A 23,469-nucleotide genomic window follows, 5' to 3' on the forward strand; every position below is an offset into this window, starting at 1 on the left:
TTTCTATCTATATTTCTTACACAGTGGTGGAACAAAATTGATTATAAGCAAATGTCATTTATTCATCTTTATTTAATATTGCTTTTCAGAAAGGTTCCTGAATTAGGGCAATCCGTAGAGAGTTTCAGAGAAAGATGCTACTTCTAGCATAGTGGAGTTAAACTTACATTGGTTCAAATCCAAGTGATCTTCTCAGATGGCCTATGGTGAGGAGAAAAATGAAAGAAAAAAGTATAAAAAGTACAGGCCCTTAGTAAACATTTATAATAGCTAACATATATATGATATATATGTGTGTGTATATATATAAATATATATATCTCATAATATAAGAATATAAGAATTCTCACATATATTTATATTTCCATAATATAAGAATTTTCCTCAGTGTCCAGATTTCATGCCTTATATCCTGATAACCAGTTACTCCCAGAGACATCTGTCTAGGCAGAGAATGTCAGAGCTGGGAGGGCTGCTGAAATGAAATGATCCTCGATCTTCCTTTTAACCTTAGAGGCAATTTAGGGCTAGTAGCTAAAGCAATCTGTACACATTCGTGGGATTGGAATGTTCTGCCCCACAGACCTATTTTAAGAGTCAGAAGAACACAGGGAAAGCCCTGTGTAGAAAAACTAGTCACTTAATATATCATTATTATCATTAGTATAGTAACAGTGATACCTGAACCACAACCTAGCTCAGTTAGTGCTCTTTTCTTGCATCTTAAAATGTATGTTGCCTTATAAAAATACAGTCTTATAATAGCTAATAAGAATAACAAATTAAAACTATTGATAGTCTGTGAATATATTCAGTAAAACCCTGCTACTCATTTCAGCCAGCAAATAGGAAGATCGTGTAACCATCTTCCGACCTATGCTGTTAAGGAGTCAGATCTTAGTCCGGTTTCAGTTTGCCCACTATGAGAGGAGCCGTGCTAGTCAATCTCTCCATCCCTGTTTCTTTAATTGTAGAACAAGGGAAATAAAGTATCTCCCTCATTGGGTTACTGAAGAATTCATTATGCAGGAAAGTATTTCAAAGTCTCAGGCGAATAGCAAGCTTCCAAAAACGGTTAGTTTATTATTATTAACATTTTATTATTATTTATAGATAAGGTTACCATAATTTGTTATCCATACTGGGACATGTCTGAGAGTGAAAGGCGGGACTCTTAGTGATTACACTGGGACAACAGGCATAAACCAGGACGCACAGCCACCTTATCTACAATGTATACTCTAGCTAAAAACAAATCCCTAAGGGAGTGTTAGACTGTGCAGAAAAATGTCCATGGAACTCTTTGGAAAGATGATATGTATAGGTCAGATTCAAGCTCCTCTGAGACAAAATAGGAGGCATGGTGTTTTTATAGTATTTGTAACTTAGCTGAAGGTTAAAGTCCCTAACGTCTCTCTGACTAGGTCCCAGAAAGTGCACTTTAATTAAAAAAAAAATATTTTAATTACCTGCAAGAGAAACTTTTCTGAAATCCCTTATCCCATTTCATGTCTCATTAAAACAAATAAATACATGGTAATTTATACTCTTGAAACAGATTATTTTTTATTTTTGTATCTTTTAAGTTTATATTTATGTCAGTAATCTCTACACCCCACATGGATGGGGTTTGAACTCACAATCCTGAGATCAAGAGTTGCACGCTCTTCCAAGGGAGTCAATCAGGAGCCCCACAATTTTTTTTTTTAAATAAAAGTTTGCATGAAGAAGAAAACAAGCTTCTATTTTGAAGCAAATAGATCACTGCCCACCCATCCATCCTATACATTTATTTCTCCTTTTGTTTTAAAACAAAGTAGAATTTTTGGAGGGAACAAATAATCATGTCCCCGGTCTATTGTGTTCTGTCCCACTCTGCCCCATTCCACCTTCCACCCCATTTCATTCGACAGACATTTACTGGACGCCCACCATATAGTGTCCTTCCTGCCCACTACACTGAACTCTCCCTCTGAGACAAAAAAGTGACGTTGAGAAGGCTGACAAAGATAACTCTTTAGACACAAGCTCCATAAAGATGTATCATATGTAGTGGATGACCTTTCCCCTCCTCAGGAACTTTCTGTCCCCCATCTGCCTTTTAATAAAAATCAAGTGAATAGCATCACAATCCCTCGACAAAATATATTTCCTTATTAGTTGATATTTGTTTTGATTTTATTCTGTAATACAGAAATTCATAACCTCAAGTTCTGAAGATGCAAGACATAGGAAAATCGTGCACATAGAGAATCAGCGCGTAACTGCTGTGCTGCTATGATGTAGAATAGAACTAAAAGTCTCTCACTTGTTTGACATTCACCGAGGGTCTCACTTAGCCTCTATCAGATGAAAGATCTGCTTGATCCATTTAAGCATTTCTTTTGGGGCCATAATGAAGTGTTCTGCACCTGTCCCGTAAGCAGAGTGCATTAAGGAAATCAAATAGATGACTGGGCTCACCTCCATCGTTCCAAACGCTGAACCTCCAGTCAGTGTCAGATTTATTCCATCTTCTGGCTTCTCAGTCACACATCTTCACCTATAGTCCCAGATGAGTGGAACAATTTAGAGCATTGTGCAATCACACCTATAGGCCCCTCTAAGGCATTCCCATATGGTGTATCAATTCAGTTCATGGCAAATTTAACAACAGTAGCGGTTGTCACACATACTCAAAACAAAATAAATTATCCATCCAAACTCTTGTACTTAAGTGCTTTTTATATTCTGTGTTTTAGAAAAACAGTTTAACTTTAAGCAGCATTCTAGCTATGATCAGTCTCTCCTGAGGAAGTATTTTATGAGATTGAATGAAGATAATGACAACCATTTGTCATTGCCATTAGCATAAGGCATGAGGCAGACTACAATATTTATAAGCAGCTAAGTCATGACAGTAAAAATATGACTTCCTAGAACTTGGGCAGGCGTCGACTATGGCTGACTGCTATTCAGTAAAGTGAAACGGGTCTAAGTCTGGTAGTACTATATTTAATGGCGTGCTCATCGGAAGACCTAATTGTTTTCCACCACAGGGTATGGACCTTTATGTCCTCCATCAACCAAAAACAAACAGTCATACTGCTTAATGGCTGTTCAATTAATGTTTATGTGCTACTTTTACACCCTGAATTATTTGATGAATAAACTCTAAAAAGCTATTTGAGAACTAAGTTTAATGGAACCTCAACTATTATAAAAAAAAGTTTCCAGGATTCTTACAGTAACTCCAACTATCAGCTAGGGAATAGAGAACATACATTGATATTCAGAAACTTTTTCCCTTCCTGTAAGAATGACAGAAAAATCAAAGTTCTAGAAGGAAATGGTCTATGTATCTTGAGCCTTCCTGCCTTCAAACTGAAGATCAAAATAGGGTTAGAATTACAAGTGACCAGGTCAGACTAAGGCAAATGGGAGACTTAGTTTATGATATTAAAAAAGGCTCTGCTTTTGTGTTTCAAGTACTTTCTTAACTTGTAACTATTTACCTGCTAATATTTCTACTTTCCTGATATAAAGACTTCGCTGAAAGCACTAGTTGATTAAAAATGTGTTAATTCAACACCTTCTTTTGCTAGAAGCTTTGTGAAATTGCTAAAAGTGTATTTTCAGTAAAAGATAGCCACTTTTGAATTTGTGAGAAAAAATGTTTTGTGACTTTTGTCACAAAAAATATTTGTCACAAAAAATATTTTTACTATATTTGGATAAAGTAGTGTTTTTTTCATTTACCATTTTTTCTTTCTGATAAGAGTCCTGATGTCTCCACCACTAGGTCAATTAATGGTATTTCTTATTGTTCCAAATTAGTTGGGCACCATTAGATACAGGAAAAAGAAAGAAAGAAAGAAAAAGAAAACCCCAAGAACTGAGGAAATGAGAGATACTGCATATTTCCTTTGGAAATTACAGACTCTTTAACAATACACATGGTATTTGCAAATACTGATGTGTATATTTTAACAGAATGGTGGCTGTCCTTCTTGTCTTGTGGTTTAATGTCTCAACAAGAGGTTCATGAACAAGGACAAACGAGATAGCAAGTTAAAGAGATGTCAAATGTTCTTGACAACTCCCCACTAAGACCACAACTGAGAAATGAATTGATCACCTAGTTGGTTGAAGTTTAAATCTCAATAAATTGATTATAAAGCAATGAACCTTTGAATTTTTAGTTCATTTTGGGTTTCTTAAACAGGATTTCAGTGAAACATATGTAATTGAATTGATTAGAATTTGATTAGCTTAGCACTACAGTTTCATTATTTGTTATAAACAAAGTTGGCTGTGTGGTGTTACAGCACATTAAGAAACATTTTAGTAGAGCAATTGACTTTTATTATGATTTTTAAATGTATCATTACTTGATATTAAAACCAATCATTACAACTTAACTGGATATACCTTTTCCAATTCTATATTTTGTTAGATACTAACTAATATCCAAATTCATTTCTAGTAGATTTTGAAACTACTGAGCAAGTAACATGTAACAAAAATTTGAATGTGCTGCATAGGCATTTGGTAGAATAACTGATTAGGAATGAAATAATAAATCCTCAATATTCTAATAAAAATCTATATAATATGTTTCCCTAGTTTTTTTTTTTTTAAAGATTTCATTTATTTATTTGACAGAGAGAGAGAGAGAGAGAGAGAGAGAGCACAAGCAAGGGGAATGGCAGAAAAACTGAGAGGCAGGCTCCCTGCAGAGCAGGGAAAGCCTGATGTGGGACTTGATCCTAGGACCCTGGGATCATGATCTGAGCCAAAGGCAGTAGCTTAACCAGCTGAGCCACCTAGGCGCTCCTCCCTAGTTATCTTATAGCTGATTTTTATATGTCAAAATTAGAGTAGAGGAAACTAAGGGAAATAGAATAATGGGAATAAACTGTGGGTGTCATTGTGTTAAAATAATACATAAATCATTGGTGTTAAAAGTAATCAGGCTATTGGATGATACTTCAGTGTTTTATGTTGTACACTTTTTTTCTGTTGAGTCCATTATAAGGGCATGTTTTGAAATGTGAAAGGAATTACATCACTTATAAGTAATGCTTAGATTCTCCACAAATGCAAAGTGGAACGAGTAGTTGGCAGTTTGTTGGGTAATTTTGGCAAGTGTCCTATTTTGGATTGATTATCACTTTAATAAATAAAACTTATTTCTAAACTTCATGTTTTAAAATAGAAAGAAAATAAACTTTCAAAACTGCCTAGTCAGTACAATTAGATGCTGGGAAATATATGACATAGAAAATAGAATACTAAACAAACTCCATTACAGTTTGAAATAAGAATCTTATTCGTTTACTTAAGTTCTGGTGAAGTCGGAATATCTTCTGAAGGAACTAGTATACCTAGAATTAAAGATTGTGAAATCGATATTCTATACAAATAAGCAAGACTTGGTTTTGTTTTTATATTTTTAATTATAAAGATCATTCATAGCTTATTTTGCATGCCAGTGATTTGATTTTGAAATTTAATTCCATCATAATACATAGTCATTTACAAATTAACAGACTATGACTTGTCCTAAAATTTCTGTTGCCAAATCCTGTTTTCTTTTCTTTTCTTTTTTTTTTTTTTTTAAGATTTCTTTATTTAATTTAGAGAGAGGGAGAAAGAGGGAACAAGGGCAAAGGGTGAAGGAGAGAGAGAATCTCAAGCAGACTCACCACTAAGCATGGAGCCTGAGGCAGGGCTCGATCCCACAACCCTGAGATCATGACCTGAGCCAAATCAAGACTCAGCCAACTGAGCCACCCAGGCCCCCTACTAAATTCTGTTTTGTTTTGTTTTTTTAATCTGTTTCTACATTAAACATAATCAAAGATAAATAAAACAACTACCATATTTATGAATCAATAGTCTGATAAGCTAAATAATTATATTTTGAGGTCTATGGCCCTTTTAAGAATAAAAATATTAGTTATTATTAGTTAAATACGTAAATTATTTGAGAAGTTTGGTATGTGTCCTCTCTATAAAATTGACTGAATGCAACTGCAATATATCAATGTTAACAGCCAAGTTTATTTTGGGAAACAGGTATAATTCTACTGCAATAATAATGAATTCTAATTAGGAAATCAATGAAATAAAGCCCATATAGTATATTTTAACATTGCTAAAAACAAATCCAGCCTAAGAAGGGTAGAAATGTCCATTTAGATATTTACCAAATAGCATAATCAAATAAACTCTCTTTATAGTTAAATGCATGCTCTAGAAATACTCTGTAGCATGTCAGTATCTTACTTTGTGTGTGGGCGTCATAGGTATAGTTAAAGTCTACATTTTATGTTACCTTCCTAGACCCTTCCATCTCCTACACTGGGGAAGTGAGGCAGGTAGGATCATCTCATCATCCAATACATGTATTTATTTTACTATTTGCAACTTAAGGTGCTGTTATCTTATTTATATAATAAGCTCTAATATTTTCATTAGTCACATATGTTTAATAAAAGTGCATTTATCAATCTCAGCAGTCAGCTAGAAATCTGTGAGGTTTGGAGCACCCCAGCACCTGAAGCGTTCTAGTACAGTCCAGCTCTCGCACCACATGAACAGGAATTCAGGAACTCGTGTCAAATTCAGGGATGAGGTTGACCTGGAAATGAGCAAGCCTAAGACTCTTTTAAGTATGCTTTATATATTTTCTGTACCGTGTCAACAGCAGCTTAGTTGTAAAGCAGTAAATCCTGTTGATCTGATGTACTCACTCAACAGTGGGTTCGCACAAATAGGTATTCCTGGGTGCTTGTGATGTACTTTAGCAACAAAGCTGGACAGAGATAAGTTGGACCAAATAGCAGAATCCTTTCAGAGGACTAGCCCAAATCTCTGCACTGCTAAATGAAATTGTTTAGTAAATTAAATCAAGACCAACTGATGATCTGGATAATGTAGACTCAAACCTTCCAGCATCTTTTTCTCAAAAACAGGGTGCTTGGTTTAAAATTAGGAAATTGCAGTGACTTTTTTTTGCCTTTGCAAATTGAGCCAAGATTAGATTTTGAAACTCACAGGGCATTTAAAATCTCAATTATCCAATAGTCATATAGTCCTTTTTATTTTTTAAGATGGAAGGACTAATGTAAGTAATAGTGAAAGGATGGCCGAAGTTATGCGAATTGTTGTCTAGTGGTAGAATGATAACCCATTTTGTTTTCTTTTGAAGTTCTTTTAATCGTAGATGTTAAAGAAATGGGAGTTGCAGTTTTGATATGTTATAAATCAAGTTAGAATGTTTCCATGAATTTCCTACTTAGTGTTTTACACTTAATTAATTTCAATTCCATTCTGTCCTAACTAAATTCAGAAAAATTATTAATTTAGATTTTACAAAAATCTGTATAAAATTTTATAAAAATTGAGTAGTTCTGTAATCATTAGGCTCTTGATTTTGAGTAATTTCATATGCATCTGACACCAATAGGCTATTTTTAAAAAGTCTTCATTATGCCATGTGTTAAGGAAACATTTAAGTATTAATTATTAAAGTTATGCATAAATGTTTAGATATAGGTAAAAGTAAGTGTCGATACTTTGGGAATGTGTTTTATTGTAAGATGTTTAATAACTGAACAGTATTTAATAAATGAAAAGTGTTCTTTCCCATACAGCCTTGATTGTTCTTTCTTCCACTATTGGCCACTATCATTTACAAAAACAAGATTGTTATTTTGGAGAGGTTAATGTCTCAGCCCAACTCCCACCATTTAGACTTCATGTAATTTTGGACAAACCTCTTAACGCTGTGAAATTTTGCTTTCGTATCTTTAAAATGAGGATAAGAAAATTTGACTTGCTTTCTTCTTGGAGCTGTTGTGATAAACATAATATAATTGTAAATGTTTTCAAAAGTTTCAAGGCATAATAAATAGGTATGTTTAAAAATACAAATGTGTGAACTTACAATGTCATATACAGTATTAACATTTTACGTATAAAAATAATTTACATAATCCTAGTAGCACATATGAAATATAAGATCAAAAGTAGATGAAAGCTAATTGATAGATATTTATTCATTTCATTATATTTAATAGATGTCTCCCATCAGTCTGGTCTAGGATACTAGCTAAGTTAAAAAAAAAACAAACATGATGCCTTTTTCCAAGGGGGCTCAGATTTTTGCCCTGAGAAAGGTAAAGCCTAGGTATTCTTTCCCAAAAATACCTTGAGTATCTTCCAACGAAGTTGCTGTGCTTGATGAAATTTTTTCTTCTGTGACATCTACCAATGTATTTAGCTCAGCCGACTGTTTGCATCCCCTGAATACTTGTTAGCTGCACGTTGTTATAAGACCGCTTTCTTTTAAACCTATTTCATTTAATCACAGGCTATTATTTCTAGTTAAAGTGCTTCCTTGAGTGATATAGTGAATAATAGAATAAGTGATGGAAAACTATGTGGATTCAGAAAGTCACTTGATTGTTACTTCAAAAGAAAATAAACACCTTAGAAATAAATCCTGAGAGAATTAATTACTACACTTATAAAATCCTACATTAGACATCTTCTTAATAATCTAAATAGAACAAATAATAAATTCTTTTTGAGAACATTTATGGAGTTAATTCTTCCAACAGGGTCTATTTTTTACTCCAATCTATAGTATATGAAACTATAAAACTTTTAATAGATTGGAGGACAGTCTCTCAAACATCAGTATTACAAAGCAGTATAATAAATATTACTTTGGCATATCCTTGGAATTCATAGATTTAGTGGTCTTGTTTTATAATATCTCTGAATGATTCTGAAGTTAAATGATGTGTAGTAATCCGTAACTTTCTAAAAACACAAATTTGAATTAACATACACTGTAGGAGTCTGGTGCAAATGTTTGTTCTTTATTCAACATTGGACACATAGAAATTTTCCAGAGTGGTTAAAAAAAAAAAAAAATCTGCTGGTGAAAGTGAGGGGAAATGGCAATGTCTTATGCAAATCAGATACAGAAGATAACAGAAATTCCAGATACATTCAGTCGAGGGGTGTTCTGTGTTTGTTCTAAAGGGATGGCATATTTTTACTTTTTGAAGTTACTGACTTATGTGATAAGTTGCACATGTTGGTGTTTTTTGAATATTTTTAGATCTCAGGACATTACATTCCCTGAAGGACATAAAGGTTGTCTATCTCCTTTTTCGTTTTGCTACCTGTTTCATCTCAGCACTTCTAATGGCTCTCTATCAGCCTTCTAGCTGCCCTCACGTTCTTGCCGAATCTTTCTTTTTCCTTGCTCTCATGTTCACCTTCATCTGGTGTCCTATTGTTAAGTATAATAAAATATAAAATACATTTCAATAGTGTTTGTCACTGATCTCTAAACAAAGGAAAACTCCATTTTATTTTTGTAATTGTACAGATTGGGGCAAATCAATACAACAGAACATGCCATTAGTAAACAAATAAGTAACCATTACTATTCTTCCAGAAATATATTTTTCCAGTTCATTTTCACTTTTCATTGAAGTTTTATCTTATTTAGGATATCTCAACCTCACATGAAGGCTAACTTCTATACTTAAAGACACATGGTTTCTATTTAAGTAAGACGGGCAAATGAATACAGTCAGGGACAACATATATGGATTTTAGGGTTATTATGCATGACCCATTTTCTAGATAATCCAGGGAAAAGAGCTATTCCAAATATTTTGGTTTATGTGTATAGAAGTGTTTAGAAATTTATCATCAGACTTTAATCTTGGCAACATCCATAATAAGAGATTCTCTCCTCTAATTCCTTTTTACTGGCTTGAAGAATCAATTATACATTTGCATTTTGGTTTCCTCTCAAACTTCGTCCACTACAAAATTTGTCAATCAAAATCAGAGGGGACAGCAGTCATGTGCAGGGTTAAGGAAGAGGTTTCTGATTGTGACTGCTTCGGTTTAGAAGCAGTGATGTCACTGCTTCTAAACTGCCAGTGATGTCACTCCACTGCCCAGTGATGTCACCTTGGGGAGTTTATTCTGTCTAGGGCCCGAATTGCTCATTTAGAGAATGGGGTTACCCTAGAACTTGCATCATAGGGTTATTGAGAAAATAGATGAAATAATTCCTAAAAATAGTTAAGACTGTGCTTGATATGTCTTATGCATGCCATTAGTGCCAAGATCTCTTTCTTCATATTATTGTCATTACTGAAACAACGTACCAAATTATCACTTGTCTTACTTTCATTTTTACCTCTATTTCAGTGTAAGCTATAGATGTGCAGCATTACTATAAGATTCTTGTGTATAAACATATCTTTTATTACCTGTTAAGAAGATACCCAGGATATGTTTGCTTATGAATATAATGGTGAGCATTTTTACATCTGTAGTCTAAGGCCTACATTAGCTGAGTATTTTGGTAAAGATTATTTTAAAAACATCTAAGCTACAAATTGATTTGGATAATGAAATGTTTTTTTATTAAATTAGCTTTTATTTATACATTTGATACACAGCATGAAGGTGTCACAAAGTTAAAATTTTTAGTTAAGGAAAAATAATTTGGGGGAGAGTATTAACTAAATTTGAGGAGGATATACTCACACCTGTACATCTCACAATTTTATGAGGAGGTGGTATTATTATCCCCCTCTTACCTATAAGAAAACTGAAGCTTCACAAGTTCAAGTAATTTTGCTTACAATGTAGAGCATCTATTGTGGGTTAAAGTTTCATAGTATGAATAATGCATCTTTAATCCTCCACTTACAAATCAACCTTATGGGAATAGGTATTAGCTTGCTTTTTCACAAAGAAACAAATTCAGCTCACTGCTGAAAATTAAAATTGCATGTATGTATACAACAGAATCCCATTTCAAATGAATAAATAAGTAACAAGCAGCTGAAGAATGGAGGAAGAATGAAAGGAAGAGAAAGAAAATCAGAAGGAATACCAACCAAGCTATTAACAGAGCTGTCTCTGAGGATTAGGATTATGGATTTGGGATAATTACATTACATATTTGTATTGTACATTCTAAGTTTTTCAACCATGAGTGTGAGTTACTTTTGGTAAGAAAAAAAAATATATATATACACACACACACATACATATATATATTCTTAAAAAAAAAAACCCAATTCATGGCAATTCTGCCATATCCTGAAACACCATTATTTGTACCTGAATGACTTGCTTATTAGAAAAAAAAAATTCTCTAAGTTAAGCCAATTTGTACTTTATTTGGGATTATCAATGATAAAAAGGATTCAGAGAAGTTTCTCTGATGGAATGTGGTATTATTTATTTTAAAAATTACTGCTTTATAAGAAAGCCTAAAGCAGCAGATCTGTTCAAATGTTAGTTCTAAATAATTATGTTCTAATCAATAAATTAATTTATATTCTTAAACCTCCAACAGGCAAGTTGAAAGAAACAGTTTAAAAATTCAGCATTAATCCATTAAGAAGATCTTTATGCAACATGTAAATATAATCTTCTCTGTTTAAAGATGTTTATAACTAGTGTTATTCCAGGCGCACTTGGGTGGCTCAGTTGGTTAAATGTCTGCCTTTGGCTCAGGTCATGACTCCAGGGTTCTAGGATCAAGACTTTCAGCAGACTCCCTGTTCAGTGGGGTGTCTGCTTCTCTCTCTCTTTTTTGCCCCTCCCCTTCCTCTTTTTAACCCTCCCCCTGCTCATGCTTTCTCTCAGATAAATAAAATCTTAAAAATAAATAAATAAATAAAATCAGTTTACTCCAGCACAGATATTATATCTTGGTGAATACCTTAAGTATGTTTATTAATGTTTATTTTTTATTTTTAAAGTTTATTAAACTTTATTTTATTAAAGTTTATATTTTGAAATAGAATGCTTAGACTAATTAAAGACATTTTCTCACCCATTGAATCCCTTTATAAGTAAGAATTCAAGATTTGGTAAATAGAAGGTTGTATATAAATGTTAATTTATATATAATGATATATATATATATTGTATTTGTTTTAATTCAATGTGATTTTTTTTTTCTTGGCATCCTTTTTGGCTTACAGTGGGCATGTACTGGTTTCAAAATGGAGACAATAAACATTTCTTAACATGGTACTCTGTTGAATGCTTGGACAGTGCTCTTTCCCTAGTAATAATCAGTTGCCTTTCTTTTGGCTTCTCAGATACCTGTGTGCAGTTGGGAAAATGACAAAAGGCATTGGGAAGGGAGGGGCAAGGTGGTATCAGAGAAGTTGAAAGATGTCCTAATGTCAAAAAAGGCAGGCTAAGAGGCTAGAATATGGGAAATATGCTATGTGTGTGTTAGGGCAGAATGAGACAAGGGGAGGAACATTTTCCTACTGATAGAAGTCATCCTGAGAGGCATCAGGTGACAGGAAACCTATGTCCCCAGTTCTGACATTTGCTTGCAGAGGCTCTACCAAGATTATCTAAGAGTCTCCAAATTTCTCTTATAAGTAGATCATTCACTGTATTCTTCTGCGAAGTATGAAACGTGATGGTACAGAAATTTGAACTAAATTAGTGTTTAGAAGCTCACTACCAATTTTTAAGATGGCTCACTCTGCACTTTTTTTTTTTTTTTTTTAAATAAAAGCAGATAAGCTGCCTGTTGTTAAGGTATCCGGTGGTATATGAATCAGACAGTTTCCTCTCCTGGTTTCTCAATTTGTCTGACAATAAAGTATAAGAGATTGAGATGTGAAACAGCATATCAAGTAGAGTGACCTTTTTCTCCCACTGTAAATGATCTTTCTAGTACCAATTAATAAATTCCATGTAAAGAGATAGGAAATTCATCTTTGTGCTGAATATGGAAGGCCAGGGCCTGATTGTCAACAAGAACTGTGATTTTACTGTTAGCTCAGATATTTTAGTAGGAAACTAGAATGTCCAGATAAATGCTACACATAATAGGAAGTAATTCTTTTTAAAATAGTTAACATTGGGTGATAACTTCACCTGTGTTCTTAACACATGACTGTGTAGTGAAGAACTACAAAAAGATTATTTCTGATTTGAAATTGACTCTCAGTATTTAAAGCTGTGTTCTGATTTACAGATTGAAGAATAAAAGCCTGAAATTGCTTTCTTGCTTATTTAATCATGTGAATTTTTTTTTAACGTCAAAATGGAATTTAGATTATCAGTGAATTCATTTGTTCTACAAAAGACAATAGTCATGCTTTACAACAAATGTGGGATACTTTTCATCTGCATTTTTCTATGATGGACTCAGAACTTTTGGAAGAATGACAAATTTGAGCAAAGATCAAAATAAAGATGTAATTTAAGTTAAAATATTTTATCATAATCTTTTTTAGTCAATATTCACATATTGCTAAAGAACAGAAATTATATTAAAGCTTTCTGAGATTTTAGAATCTCTTTTCAGTTAAACTCATTCAAAGTTGGGGATCACCATAACATTTTGGGAAATGTGTGGGTTATCAAACTTTGTTTTAAATATTGACTTTCCTATGTATTAGTAGTGTGACATTGTTAAACCTCTGGGCTTTAACCTCCTGTTCTATAAAATAGGGTTAGGCATTACAGATGTTTCATGTAAGGTTTTTTTTTTTTTTTTTTTTTTTTTTTTAAATGTGACAATAACAGTTCCTTGCCTGGAAGGTATGCTCAGAAAATACATGGCCCGGGGCACCTGGGTGGCTCAGTGGGTTAAGCCTCTGCCTTCGGCTCAGGTCATGATCCCAGGGTCCTGGGATCGAGCCCCGCATTGGGCTCTCTGCTCAGCAGGGAGCCTGCTTCCTCCTCTCTCTGCCTGCTTCTCTGCCTACTTGTGATCTCTGTCTGTCCAATGAATAAATAAAATATTAAAAAAAAAAAGAAAATACATGGCCCAATATTATTATTGTTACTATTAATACTCTAATCTCACACTAAACATGAATAAATTTTACAAATTATACAATTGGATATTTTCAGTTGTGTATTACAGAACATTTTGGAGTAAAAAATTAAACCTTCCTATGGAACCTGCAAGAGTGGCAAGTGGATGGAGTTTTCCGTTAACAGGTGGTCTCTTGCTACTGAAACTGATACTTGATACTCAGCCAACTTGGATTACTGATCACCATTCTTTATTCCCTTAAAAAAATAAACAGATCTAAAAACTTCTATGTGATGTTAACCAAGAGATGTAGAAATAATGGGAGAGAAGTCTGTATGGTTAAAGGGTTACATTTTTAAGGGACATTTGTGGTTTTCGGAATACCAGACTATTTATTTTTAAGTGAAGAAATAAAGGCACAAGATTAATGTCTTAATGATGCAGCTTGGGAAAAAACTATTTCCCTTAGAAGAATTCATGGGAACCTTTAATATGTTATTTTGTGCCATATTTACTTAAAAACTATTAGTGCTTTCATTTGTTACTAAGTTAAATGGCTTCAATTCCATTAATATACTGAAAGTGAAAAGATCTAAATGTTACAAATAACTCCTAAAATCACTATTTGGTCCTTAGGTGGCATCAGATTGATTCTAATTTAATCATACTTGAGTGTAGTAAAACTTTTTATTGGACAAATAGCAGGCGCAAAGACTTTCTTACATATTAATGTTATTAGTACTATTTACAATACTTTGTTTAGTGTCCAGACCAGCTGCCTTTTGTATCTTGGTGAACAACAGTTCCCAGTTGTCACAGAATCATCAGTGTACCAAGAATTACAGCATTATCTGAATAAATGCATAGACCATACACCCGAATAACTTCAAGCTGCCGTTGCATGGAATGCGCTGTAATTTAGGAACCTTGATTTGCCATGCAAGTTTGTATGACTTGCAGAGGTGAATGTCCCACTTGAGGACATTTGCAGATCAGTGGGTCTAGCCTCCTGGCTGCCATCTTTGGGAGTCGGCACTTCAGGACTAGTGAGAGCAGACATGATGTCATGAAGCGAAGATGTTGGGACCCGGCGTCATAGTCTGATATGGACAAGAGAAGAAGGCAACCTTTGCCTGGGCGAATCAATGTCTGTTAGCTAGGGCCGCTCTGAACAGTCTGCATTTTATCAAAGGTTTCTGCTGAAAGGCCAGTAACTTAGGCAAACTCTCATTCCCCATTGCCAGAGAAACCTACTATATTCACTTAGGACTATCTTGAGAGTCAAACAAAGTTATGCAATAAACGACTGCAGTGTATGTTTAATTATATTTTTCTATATCTCAGCTTCATTTCAATCTTATGTCTCTGGACTGCCAGTTGGAGAAAAACAATCTCAGCTGAATATGAATTAATTTTGGTCAGGAGTTGCTTTATCAACTCAGAGATCGATTTTTGCCCCATCTCTTTTTCCCAGGGTTGGATTTTAGTTTTGGAGTTTGTCGGGGGGGTGGGGGTGCAGTGGATCCTGTCCCCTTCCCCATCGTATCTATGCTACATGCACATCTGGGTCAGCGCTGGTCCGTGCTGACGCCACTGCACCTGCCCATTCTTCCTGCGGAGGTGGTGGTGTGTGTGGCTGTCCCTGCCACACCTGCTTCACTCTTACCAGCATGGAGAATCGTTCTGTAGAAACGTTCTTCTGCAGGCTAGCACCAAGTATACACTGGTGTGGGGGAACTCTGTGAAGCCTGATGCCTCCCTAGGCTCTACTTTAGATAACGGTCCCTTCTGTGTTCCAAACCTACCTGAGGCTTTTGTTGGACAATTGATACAATATACAGAACCCGTTTTCTAGGCCATACAAATATCTTATACTAATATCTTAGATATTGCTGCCTTTTGAGCTTTCTTCTCAACTTGGACAGTATTTATCTTGTAGAATATATATGGAAGAAGGTGGATGAGTCATTGACTGGTTGATTGTTTGGAGACTTCTAAATCTACTGTTAACACATAAGTTTATGTCCTGGTTAAAATCTACTAAAAATCCAAGCTCTGAAACTCAAAATCCCCTTTCTCATAAACCAATATTTTTGAGCTTAAAAACTCTTAAATTTTTATCTCAATAGCCAAGAATGTTCTGTTCTCTGCTCAGCACTGGTGTTTTTGCTGTGATAGCCCCGCCCTGAGTTAATGCGTTCAAAGATGTAGTCTGAATGGTGAGAAAGCCACAGGTGATAAAACAACAGCAACAATAAAATAGTTTCAGCAGCCACAAAAACACACTGATTAATATATTAAAAAAGTAACAGTGACTGGTTTCTCTTTCATTGCTTTACAAGATCAAGCCTATTGTTTAAAAAAGTCTCAAAGAAGAATAATATACAGGACTTCTGGGTTAGAGATTCTTTCTCCCCCTGGTTTATAAAAACGGTAATATTTTTAAAGAGTCAAATCAGATGTGCAATGTTACTGATAAATAAAATTCCGAACCGTATTCTCTGTAACTTTTGACTTTGATTCTGTGGCTTCACAAAGGGACTTGATTAGTTGAAGCTCATATAGCTTTAGATAGTTATTTTAACAGTTTGAATTTTAGAAAAGTTCTCCCAGACGAAGTTCGTAATTACAAGATTGACTAAATGTGTAGATTGCCATGGTTCTCTGGGATACTTGCCTTAGCTCTGTTTACTTCAAACCTAGAGTGCCTTCCTTTAATTTTTCACATAAAGTCTGAACAATTTAACATAGCACTCAAGGACAACCACTTGACTTGACCATTCCTCTCTAGGCTTTGCTTTCACTCTGTGCCTTCTGGAAGCTGGACCACAGGGCCCATGGATCTGCTTTCCTCTGAAATACGTGGGGAACTTTTTGGACTCCGTGAAGTGACACAACCTATTCCCTTCGCTAGGTGGCACTCTCTTCCTCATCTGGTGCTAGGACCTCTCCAAGCTTTCTCATACTGTTCTTACAGGGCTAGTTGAAGGCTACGCGGTATTACAGATAATTGCATAGTAAAAAGAAAAAGGACCATGTTCATAAGAAGAACTTTGGGGCTTCAGCCATATTTCAAATGTCATGGCAAAGCCACTGAAATTTTCTGAGCTTCAGCTCAGTCTGTGGACTTCATAAATGCCCTTGCATTGTTTTCAGTCTGAAGTGTACTGGCTCAAGTTTTCTACTCTTTGTGTACAGAAATCAAGTCTCAATTTTCAGTAGTGCTTTGAATTCAGTAAATATTTGCTGAATCAAATAGAACGGCAGATGAGAAACAAGAAGTTTATCACTAAGTCCGGTGGCATAACCGGGGAAAATAATGGTAAGTTTAGTTATTTTTTTTATTGACTAAATAAATGTTAATGTTAATAAACCCTCATTGACAAAGGGTAGGTGAGCAGTTAGTTACGGGCTTCCCTTTTCCCCTTCCTCCATCTCTGCCAACAATTGTGATTTCTTTCCCTAAAACTGCAGAGTAAAAGTTTGAATACTCTTCTTTTGTACTATTAGGGAAAGTTAATATAGAGTAATCCGTAGCAAAGAAAAAAGGCTGAAGATTAACTAGTAATTCACGTTTCATTTGATAAGCTTCTGAGTCAGCTCAGAAAGCCCCACCAAATAAACACCAAGTTCGTCACTTTATTTCGAAGAAGATAAAAAAAAATACCTCCGGTTCCTTGACAACAGTCTAAACCTTTGCGATGTTTCAATAAGCGGCATTCGGTGTTTTCGCACACTGCCACAGCTGTATGTGGGTAAACAGATTATCTTTCTTGGAGGGCATAACAAATAAGCTTACCTCTATCCTTGTTAGCCACCACGTCTGCTATTCACTTATGTGCTCTTTGCTTGTGGATACCTGAAATAGTGAGAAAGAATAAAAAAAGAAAATTAAATATAACTCGACAGCATTTTTGCAAGGCAGACATTTACAATTTTAATTGAGGACAGACACACACTTCATAAAACTATAGCATGCAACTCCAGCTGCAAAAACTGAACAGCAGTATGCCTAAGCTGGTTAGCAGCAAAAAAGTAAACCAATCACATCGACAAAAGCCACCATAAACAAAAAAACTGTATTTAAAAGATTAACAGTTTTGGCATTCATCCCTACCATCAAGTCTTTCGCTTTCTTTTTCCATCAAAATTTAGCTTACGTTTGATGTTAGCAAGAGTTGCATTACTATTATTGTTAATTTTAGTTCTGTTTATTGCCTTGAGGGTTATATATTGTAAAATAATTTTGGTGCCTCTAGTTAATGTTAATTAGTTGTTTTAATAACCTATAGACCTATTTGTTATGTTTTTGTAGGTTTACTTTTTTAACTATCAGGAACTTAATAACTGAGAATATTTAACATTACTGTTGCATAGGCAAAATTACAGAGTCACTATTAGTGTTACCTGTTTAACGTTTAGTCATCCTTTGAGTCCTGCGACATATTTCCTTAATAATCATCAGCCATCAAGTCTGATAGTCTCAAAAGAAATATCAGCCCTCTAAACTGCCTTCAAGGGCGGTGATATTTAGCACTGAAAATTACAAATAAAGTTTTTGAGGTTGAATAGCAACAACTGGCCAGTGACACTGATGATTTGTTTGTCAAAACAAATTGTTATAAACTACGCAAATGAAGTCCACGCACTCCTTTGAGTGAAAACAATAAAGTGAATCTACGCAATGCTTAACATGTTGGATGGGATATTTAATGTGCGGGGAAACTCAAAGGTTGAAGAACTAGGCATTTAGACAGTGGTAAGTGGTAATCTTACCTCTTTATACTCCATTACTCTTTCTCACGAGAGACATGCTAATGCAAACAAGTCAATCAGAATTTGTGTTTAGCAAGATAAAGCTTAGAGGATAGTTTAAAATCCATTTATTATTCTAAATCCATTTTTTTCCATTAACATGTTATACATTAGTGTTTACTAACCATGATTCATGTAACAGTTTAGTTTGTTAACTTTTAAATTATTTAACAACCATAAGTTATTAATACATTTTTTAAGTATTACACAAATATCTTAAAACAAGCTTGGGTTCATTTTTGTAATTTTTAAATAGAAAACATTTTAGGCATCTCTTGAAGAAGAAATAAAGCAGGCATTTAAAGCTAGAAAACAAGTAATTCCAAATTTAGTTTTTACAAAAGTTTTCAGCTTTATTGACAAGTTATGGCAAACATATTTGACAAATTGGTTTCCTATTTAGAGTAGCTTACACATGGAACTTTATGTGTGTTTTTTTTTCTTTTTTAACAAATACAGGTTAAAACACTGAACAAATTCAGTTAGCTACATACATACAGTAGCTGCTTGTTTTCAACTCCATTAAAGCAGCATTTAAAATTAAATTTACAAACTTAATATCGAACATCTTCATCTAACTGACAGATATTAAAAGACAGATTAAAACATCTTATCTACAACTTTATTATCAGCTAGTTCAAAAATCATATTACAGCCTTTTAGCAACCCTAAACAAAGTTTTTGCTAGATGATTGAGACTCAAAATCTGTTAACAGATTCATGCTCTTTCTTAAGAAAAAAAAAAAAGAAAGAAAGAAAGAAAAGAAAAAAGAAAAAAGAAAAAAAAAGTTTACACACAACAATGAAAAACAACCAAGAGAATATCATCCTACTGAATGGTTTATAGACAATGCTTGCCAATGTCTTTTTTAGTCTGTTTTGTAAAATAATACTAGGGTCAATGTCACACCAACAGTATAGGGGGAAATACAAGAAATATATAGGAGAAATCATGAGCAGTTATCCCTAGAATAGAAAAAAAAAAGGACTATTACTTGTCTTGTTGCTGTTTATGTGGAGACCACAGGCTATGAATTGTCTTTGAGGTGAGGTCACGGGTGAGAAGGACCTTCAATATCTACCATAGGGGTGCTCCCTGTATCCCCCTCTGGCTGACCTTGGCGGTGGTGCCTTCAGGCTGGAGCGGGTTGTGGCCCATTCTTCTGGTGCTATGAACAAGAGAAAGACAGTAACATTCACGTGGCTTCACAGTTACCAAAAACAGTCATTTAAGACGTAAGTGTTGACCAAGGAAAATAGAATAAAAGATCTCAACACTGATGGCTAAAGCCTTACTACCTTTTCCACATGGTGAGATCATCAAAAAAGTATATATTTTGAAATATAGCCACGTGGAATTAAACTTGTGAGGCATTCTTCACAGAAGAGAAAGTTAAAGTCCCTGGATAAGTCTACATTTATTCTGTGTAAAATTTTTGTTCCACAGAAAAGAAAGAGGGTATCAGTGTAAACTGCTCCTCATTTTATCCTTTATACAGAGTTCGAAAATAACCCAGTGGTTCCTAGTCTTTGAGTAACTTGAGAATCGCCTGGAAATCTTAAAATAATATAAAACAAAACCAAAAATGACTAATGCCTGTTCTCTGTCTCCCAAACCAAATGATTAGAAAAGAGACCTGGGGCTTGCTATTTTCCAGTGCTCCCCTCGATGGTTTGTAAATGGGACAGGGTGAGGTCCTTTTCTTAGACAAAGTTAGTAAGAGATAGACAGGATATGGAACAGAGTAAATTTACGCAGTAAAATCAACAAAAGAGTATGCTCACATCAGTTTTTACAAATACCTTGAAAATAAAGGGGTATTTGTACATTAAGAAAACTCACTCACTTGTTAATCAGATTTCCAGTAACCTGAATGTTCTAGAACCTAGCCAAAAACAAAATAACAACAACAACAAAAAAAAAAAAAACACAAACCAACCAAACAAACAAACAAAAAAACATACAGAAGAAACAAGCCAACAAGCTTTTGAGTGTTGTGGAAAATAGCCTTTATTAAGTTTATGACCCCAGAAAAGGAATGTAGCCCTCCTTGAAAGGGTCAGGGACTTAATATGGGGTTTATGTTGGTTTCTTATGTAACTCCTGAAGCTAAGTTATTTGGGTCTTCCAATCCAAATTCAGTTTTCATTTGAGAGCAGATTTCATTCATGGAACTATGGTGAGAGGAAGTACGGACATAGAAAAAGAGATTGATAGAAAGAAATGCACTGACACTGATAACCGATATAAAGGATAGTGATAGTAATGGACATAAAACTGCAGACTGAGGCCAATTGATGTAGATGGGGCATATGTCCCTGAAGAGTTCAAGTGCCCCTAAGCATATTTTGTACACAGTTCAGGGAGATTAAGGAAGAACAATAATTAAAATTTATGCGGCACTCACTATGCTATACATAAGGCAGAGGATAGTGATGTGCAATATAGAAAAATAATAAAAGCCCATCAAATAGGAAAAAAATGCATTTAAATATTTTGGGGGGAAATTCTTCATCAGAACTTCTTTATTATTATTATCTGATAAGTGAAAAATTTCTCTTTGCTATTTAAGGTATGTGCTTAAGTTTATTTCAGTATTTGATAGGACATAAAATAGAAATGAAAACTTAAATAAAAGTAGGAAATACTGCCTTTTCTTAGAATACTGATCGACTTAGATCAGGGGCTGGGAAACTATGGCCAGCGAACCACACTGGCAAGCTGTCTGTTTTTTTAAAATAAAGTTTTAGGAAATGCAGGCATGCTTATTTATCTGCATATTGTCTATGGCTGTTTGCACTCTATAAAGAGAGAGTTGAGTAACTGTGACAGAGACCATACGTCTGCAAAGCCTAAGATATATAGTCTGGGCTTTTACAGAAAAGATTTACAGACCCCTGCTCTAGATCTTGCTGTCTTTTTTGGCTGGAGATTGTGGATGTTGGTCTTTCTGATGTGATCTCTTAAGGATGGGAGTTTACCCCTAAGCTGTTAGACTTTCTTAGCAGACAGATTGTGGAAAAGAATTCTTTGTATTTACTTGTTGGAATTAAATAAAACTTTATAAAAAAAAAATGTACTGGAAGAGAAAATGGATTCTGCTTGCAAAACTAGCAAATGCCTTCTCAGCCTTATATAATACGAATTTTACACTTTAACTATGAATGATCAAGAATATGCCAATGTCCCCTGTCTTCTGGTGGTAAAATCTACCCCATTTTATTCATGTTTTTAACAAAAGGAATGTAATACTTTTTGCTTTATTCTGTTCTAGAGTATTAGAGATACCCGGTTGTAGTCTATGGGATTTAGAAACTGGGATAATAGAAGTTTCAAGTTTTCCCAGGGAATGGAAGTCTTGGATCCTTTCTCAGAAGCTTAATGTTCTTGGTTTCTGTAATATAGTGCAACAATATGAACAGAATGACAGCAGGAGCTGTCACAGCTACCCCAGTTTCATCAGATTTTTTAAACTGGGGGGGGGGGTACCTGAGTGGCTCAGTTGGTTAAGTGGGTGCCTTTGGCTCTTGTCATGATCATGGGGTCCTGAGTCGGGCCCCATGTCAGGCTCCCTCCTCAGTGGGGAGTCTGGTTCTCCCTCTCCTTCTGTATGCTCTTTCTCTCCCAAATAAATAAATAAATCTTAAATCAATCAATCAGTCAATCTTAGGGGGGACAAGACACTTAAAAAAAAAATGAATTTTTAAAGTGGCATAGTCTTGGGGACTTGCCCTAGACCGCATTGTTTGATAAGAACCCACTGGTTTAGCTTTACTAGACTTTATCTAAAGCTCTAGGGCAGCTAATTTATGGGCTAAAACCTTTCATTTCCTAACTTTTGGCTAGCATTAAAAAGGAGATGGTCACTATTTTCTGCTGTATTCTCGGTGCCTGGAAAAAATGCAGTGCCTAGAAAAGGTTGAACACAAAGTATGCATGTATAAAGGATGAAGGAAGGAAGGAAGGACAGACGGACGGAATTGTGAGACAGAAAGAGCTTTCAATGACAACCAGTCATTGAATTGTTTGGTCATTACTGACAAAACAGTAATATTTGAGCTGAAGACATTTGACATTAGTTTTAGATGCTTTATAACTAGAAATATTATATATTTTAAAGTCAGACTTCTTACTCAAGAGGTTAGTTAGCTAAATAACAAAAGTATTTCTCAACTGGATTTCATGAAACAATCATAGTGGAATCCAATTACAAAAATGTGCAAAAGCAAGTCTCATTGCACAAAAATGTGCTCTTATAATTCTCTGTATGTAAATTCATACTGTGTTCTTTCTTCCTTGCTGAAGGCTAGAAATGGGAAATACTGCTAATCTATAACTGTAACCAGAAAGGCAGCCAAAATGAATTCCTACCCAGGTGAAAACTGTAGATTTTTCTAAGATTCCTTACCATTAACAGAGGAATCAAGAATTTATTTCACTTAATTCATATTCTCAATAATAATAGCGAATTGAGATCAGGAAAGGTATTAATTTCTTTTTGTGCCACATTTCCTTGGTCTATATTTTTTCTAATATCAGAATATTTATAAATAGTCACATGTTTACAATTACCACATGATAATACAAGCCAACTTCTTTCAGTGAAGTTATTTTCTTTGGATCTAGACTGGAGAGTACTGACTCAATGGAATTTTTTCCTTCATCATCTTCTAATGTCATTGAGCCTTACTTATATGGTCAGCCAGTCCCCTCAGTGCCTGTCATTGGATTTCTCCACCATGGTATTAGAGATAGAAGTGATTCTTAGAAATCCAAAGAAGTTCTAATGTAAGTCCATCGTAGAACCTAGCACATTGGA

The 23,469-nt window shown here is 34.6% G+C and overlaps 1 protein-coding gene across 6 annotated transcripts in view; it reads right to left on the bottom strand.

Annotated features, from left to right (window-relative positions):
• KHDRBS2 (KH RNA binding domain containing, signal transduction associated 2) overlaps positions 1–23,469 on the bottom strand; it is a 636,352-nt gene that overhangs the window by 25,283 nt on the left and 587,600 nt on the right. For 4 of the 6 annotated variants that reach the window (XR_009354772.1, XR_009354769.1, XR_009354770.1 and 1 more), the window contains 4 exons: positions 19,645–19,818; positions 17,634–17,693; positions 2,464–2,542; positions 168–201 (listed from right to left, as the gene is read on the bottom strand). Coding sequence is in view for 2 of the 6 variants with exons in the window: in XM_059178343.1 (XP_059034326.1) it covers positions 19,721–19,818 (98 nt within the window). In the remaining 4 variants the exon portion in view is untranslated. Of the gene's footprint in view, positions 1–167; positions 202–2,463; positions 2,543–17,633; positions 17,694–18,758; positions 19,819–23,469 lie in introns of those variants that run through there. The other 2 variants (XM_059178344.1, XM_059178343.1) reach the window with 2 other exon arrangements.

The sequence above is a fragment of the Mustela lutreola genome, chromosome 6 (assembly GCF_030435805.1).
Source record: "Mustela lutreola isolate mMusLut2 chromosome 6, mMusLut2.pri, whole genome shotgun sequence".
Lineage (NCBI taxonomy): Eukaryota > Metazoa > Chordata > Mammalia > Carnivora > Mustelidae > Mustela > Mustela lutreola.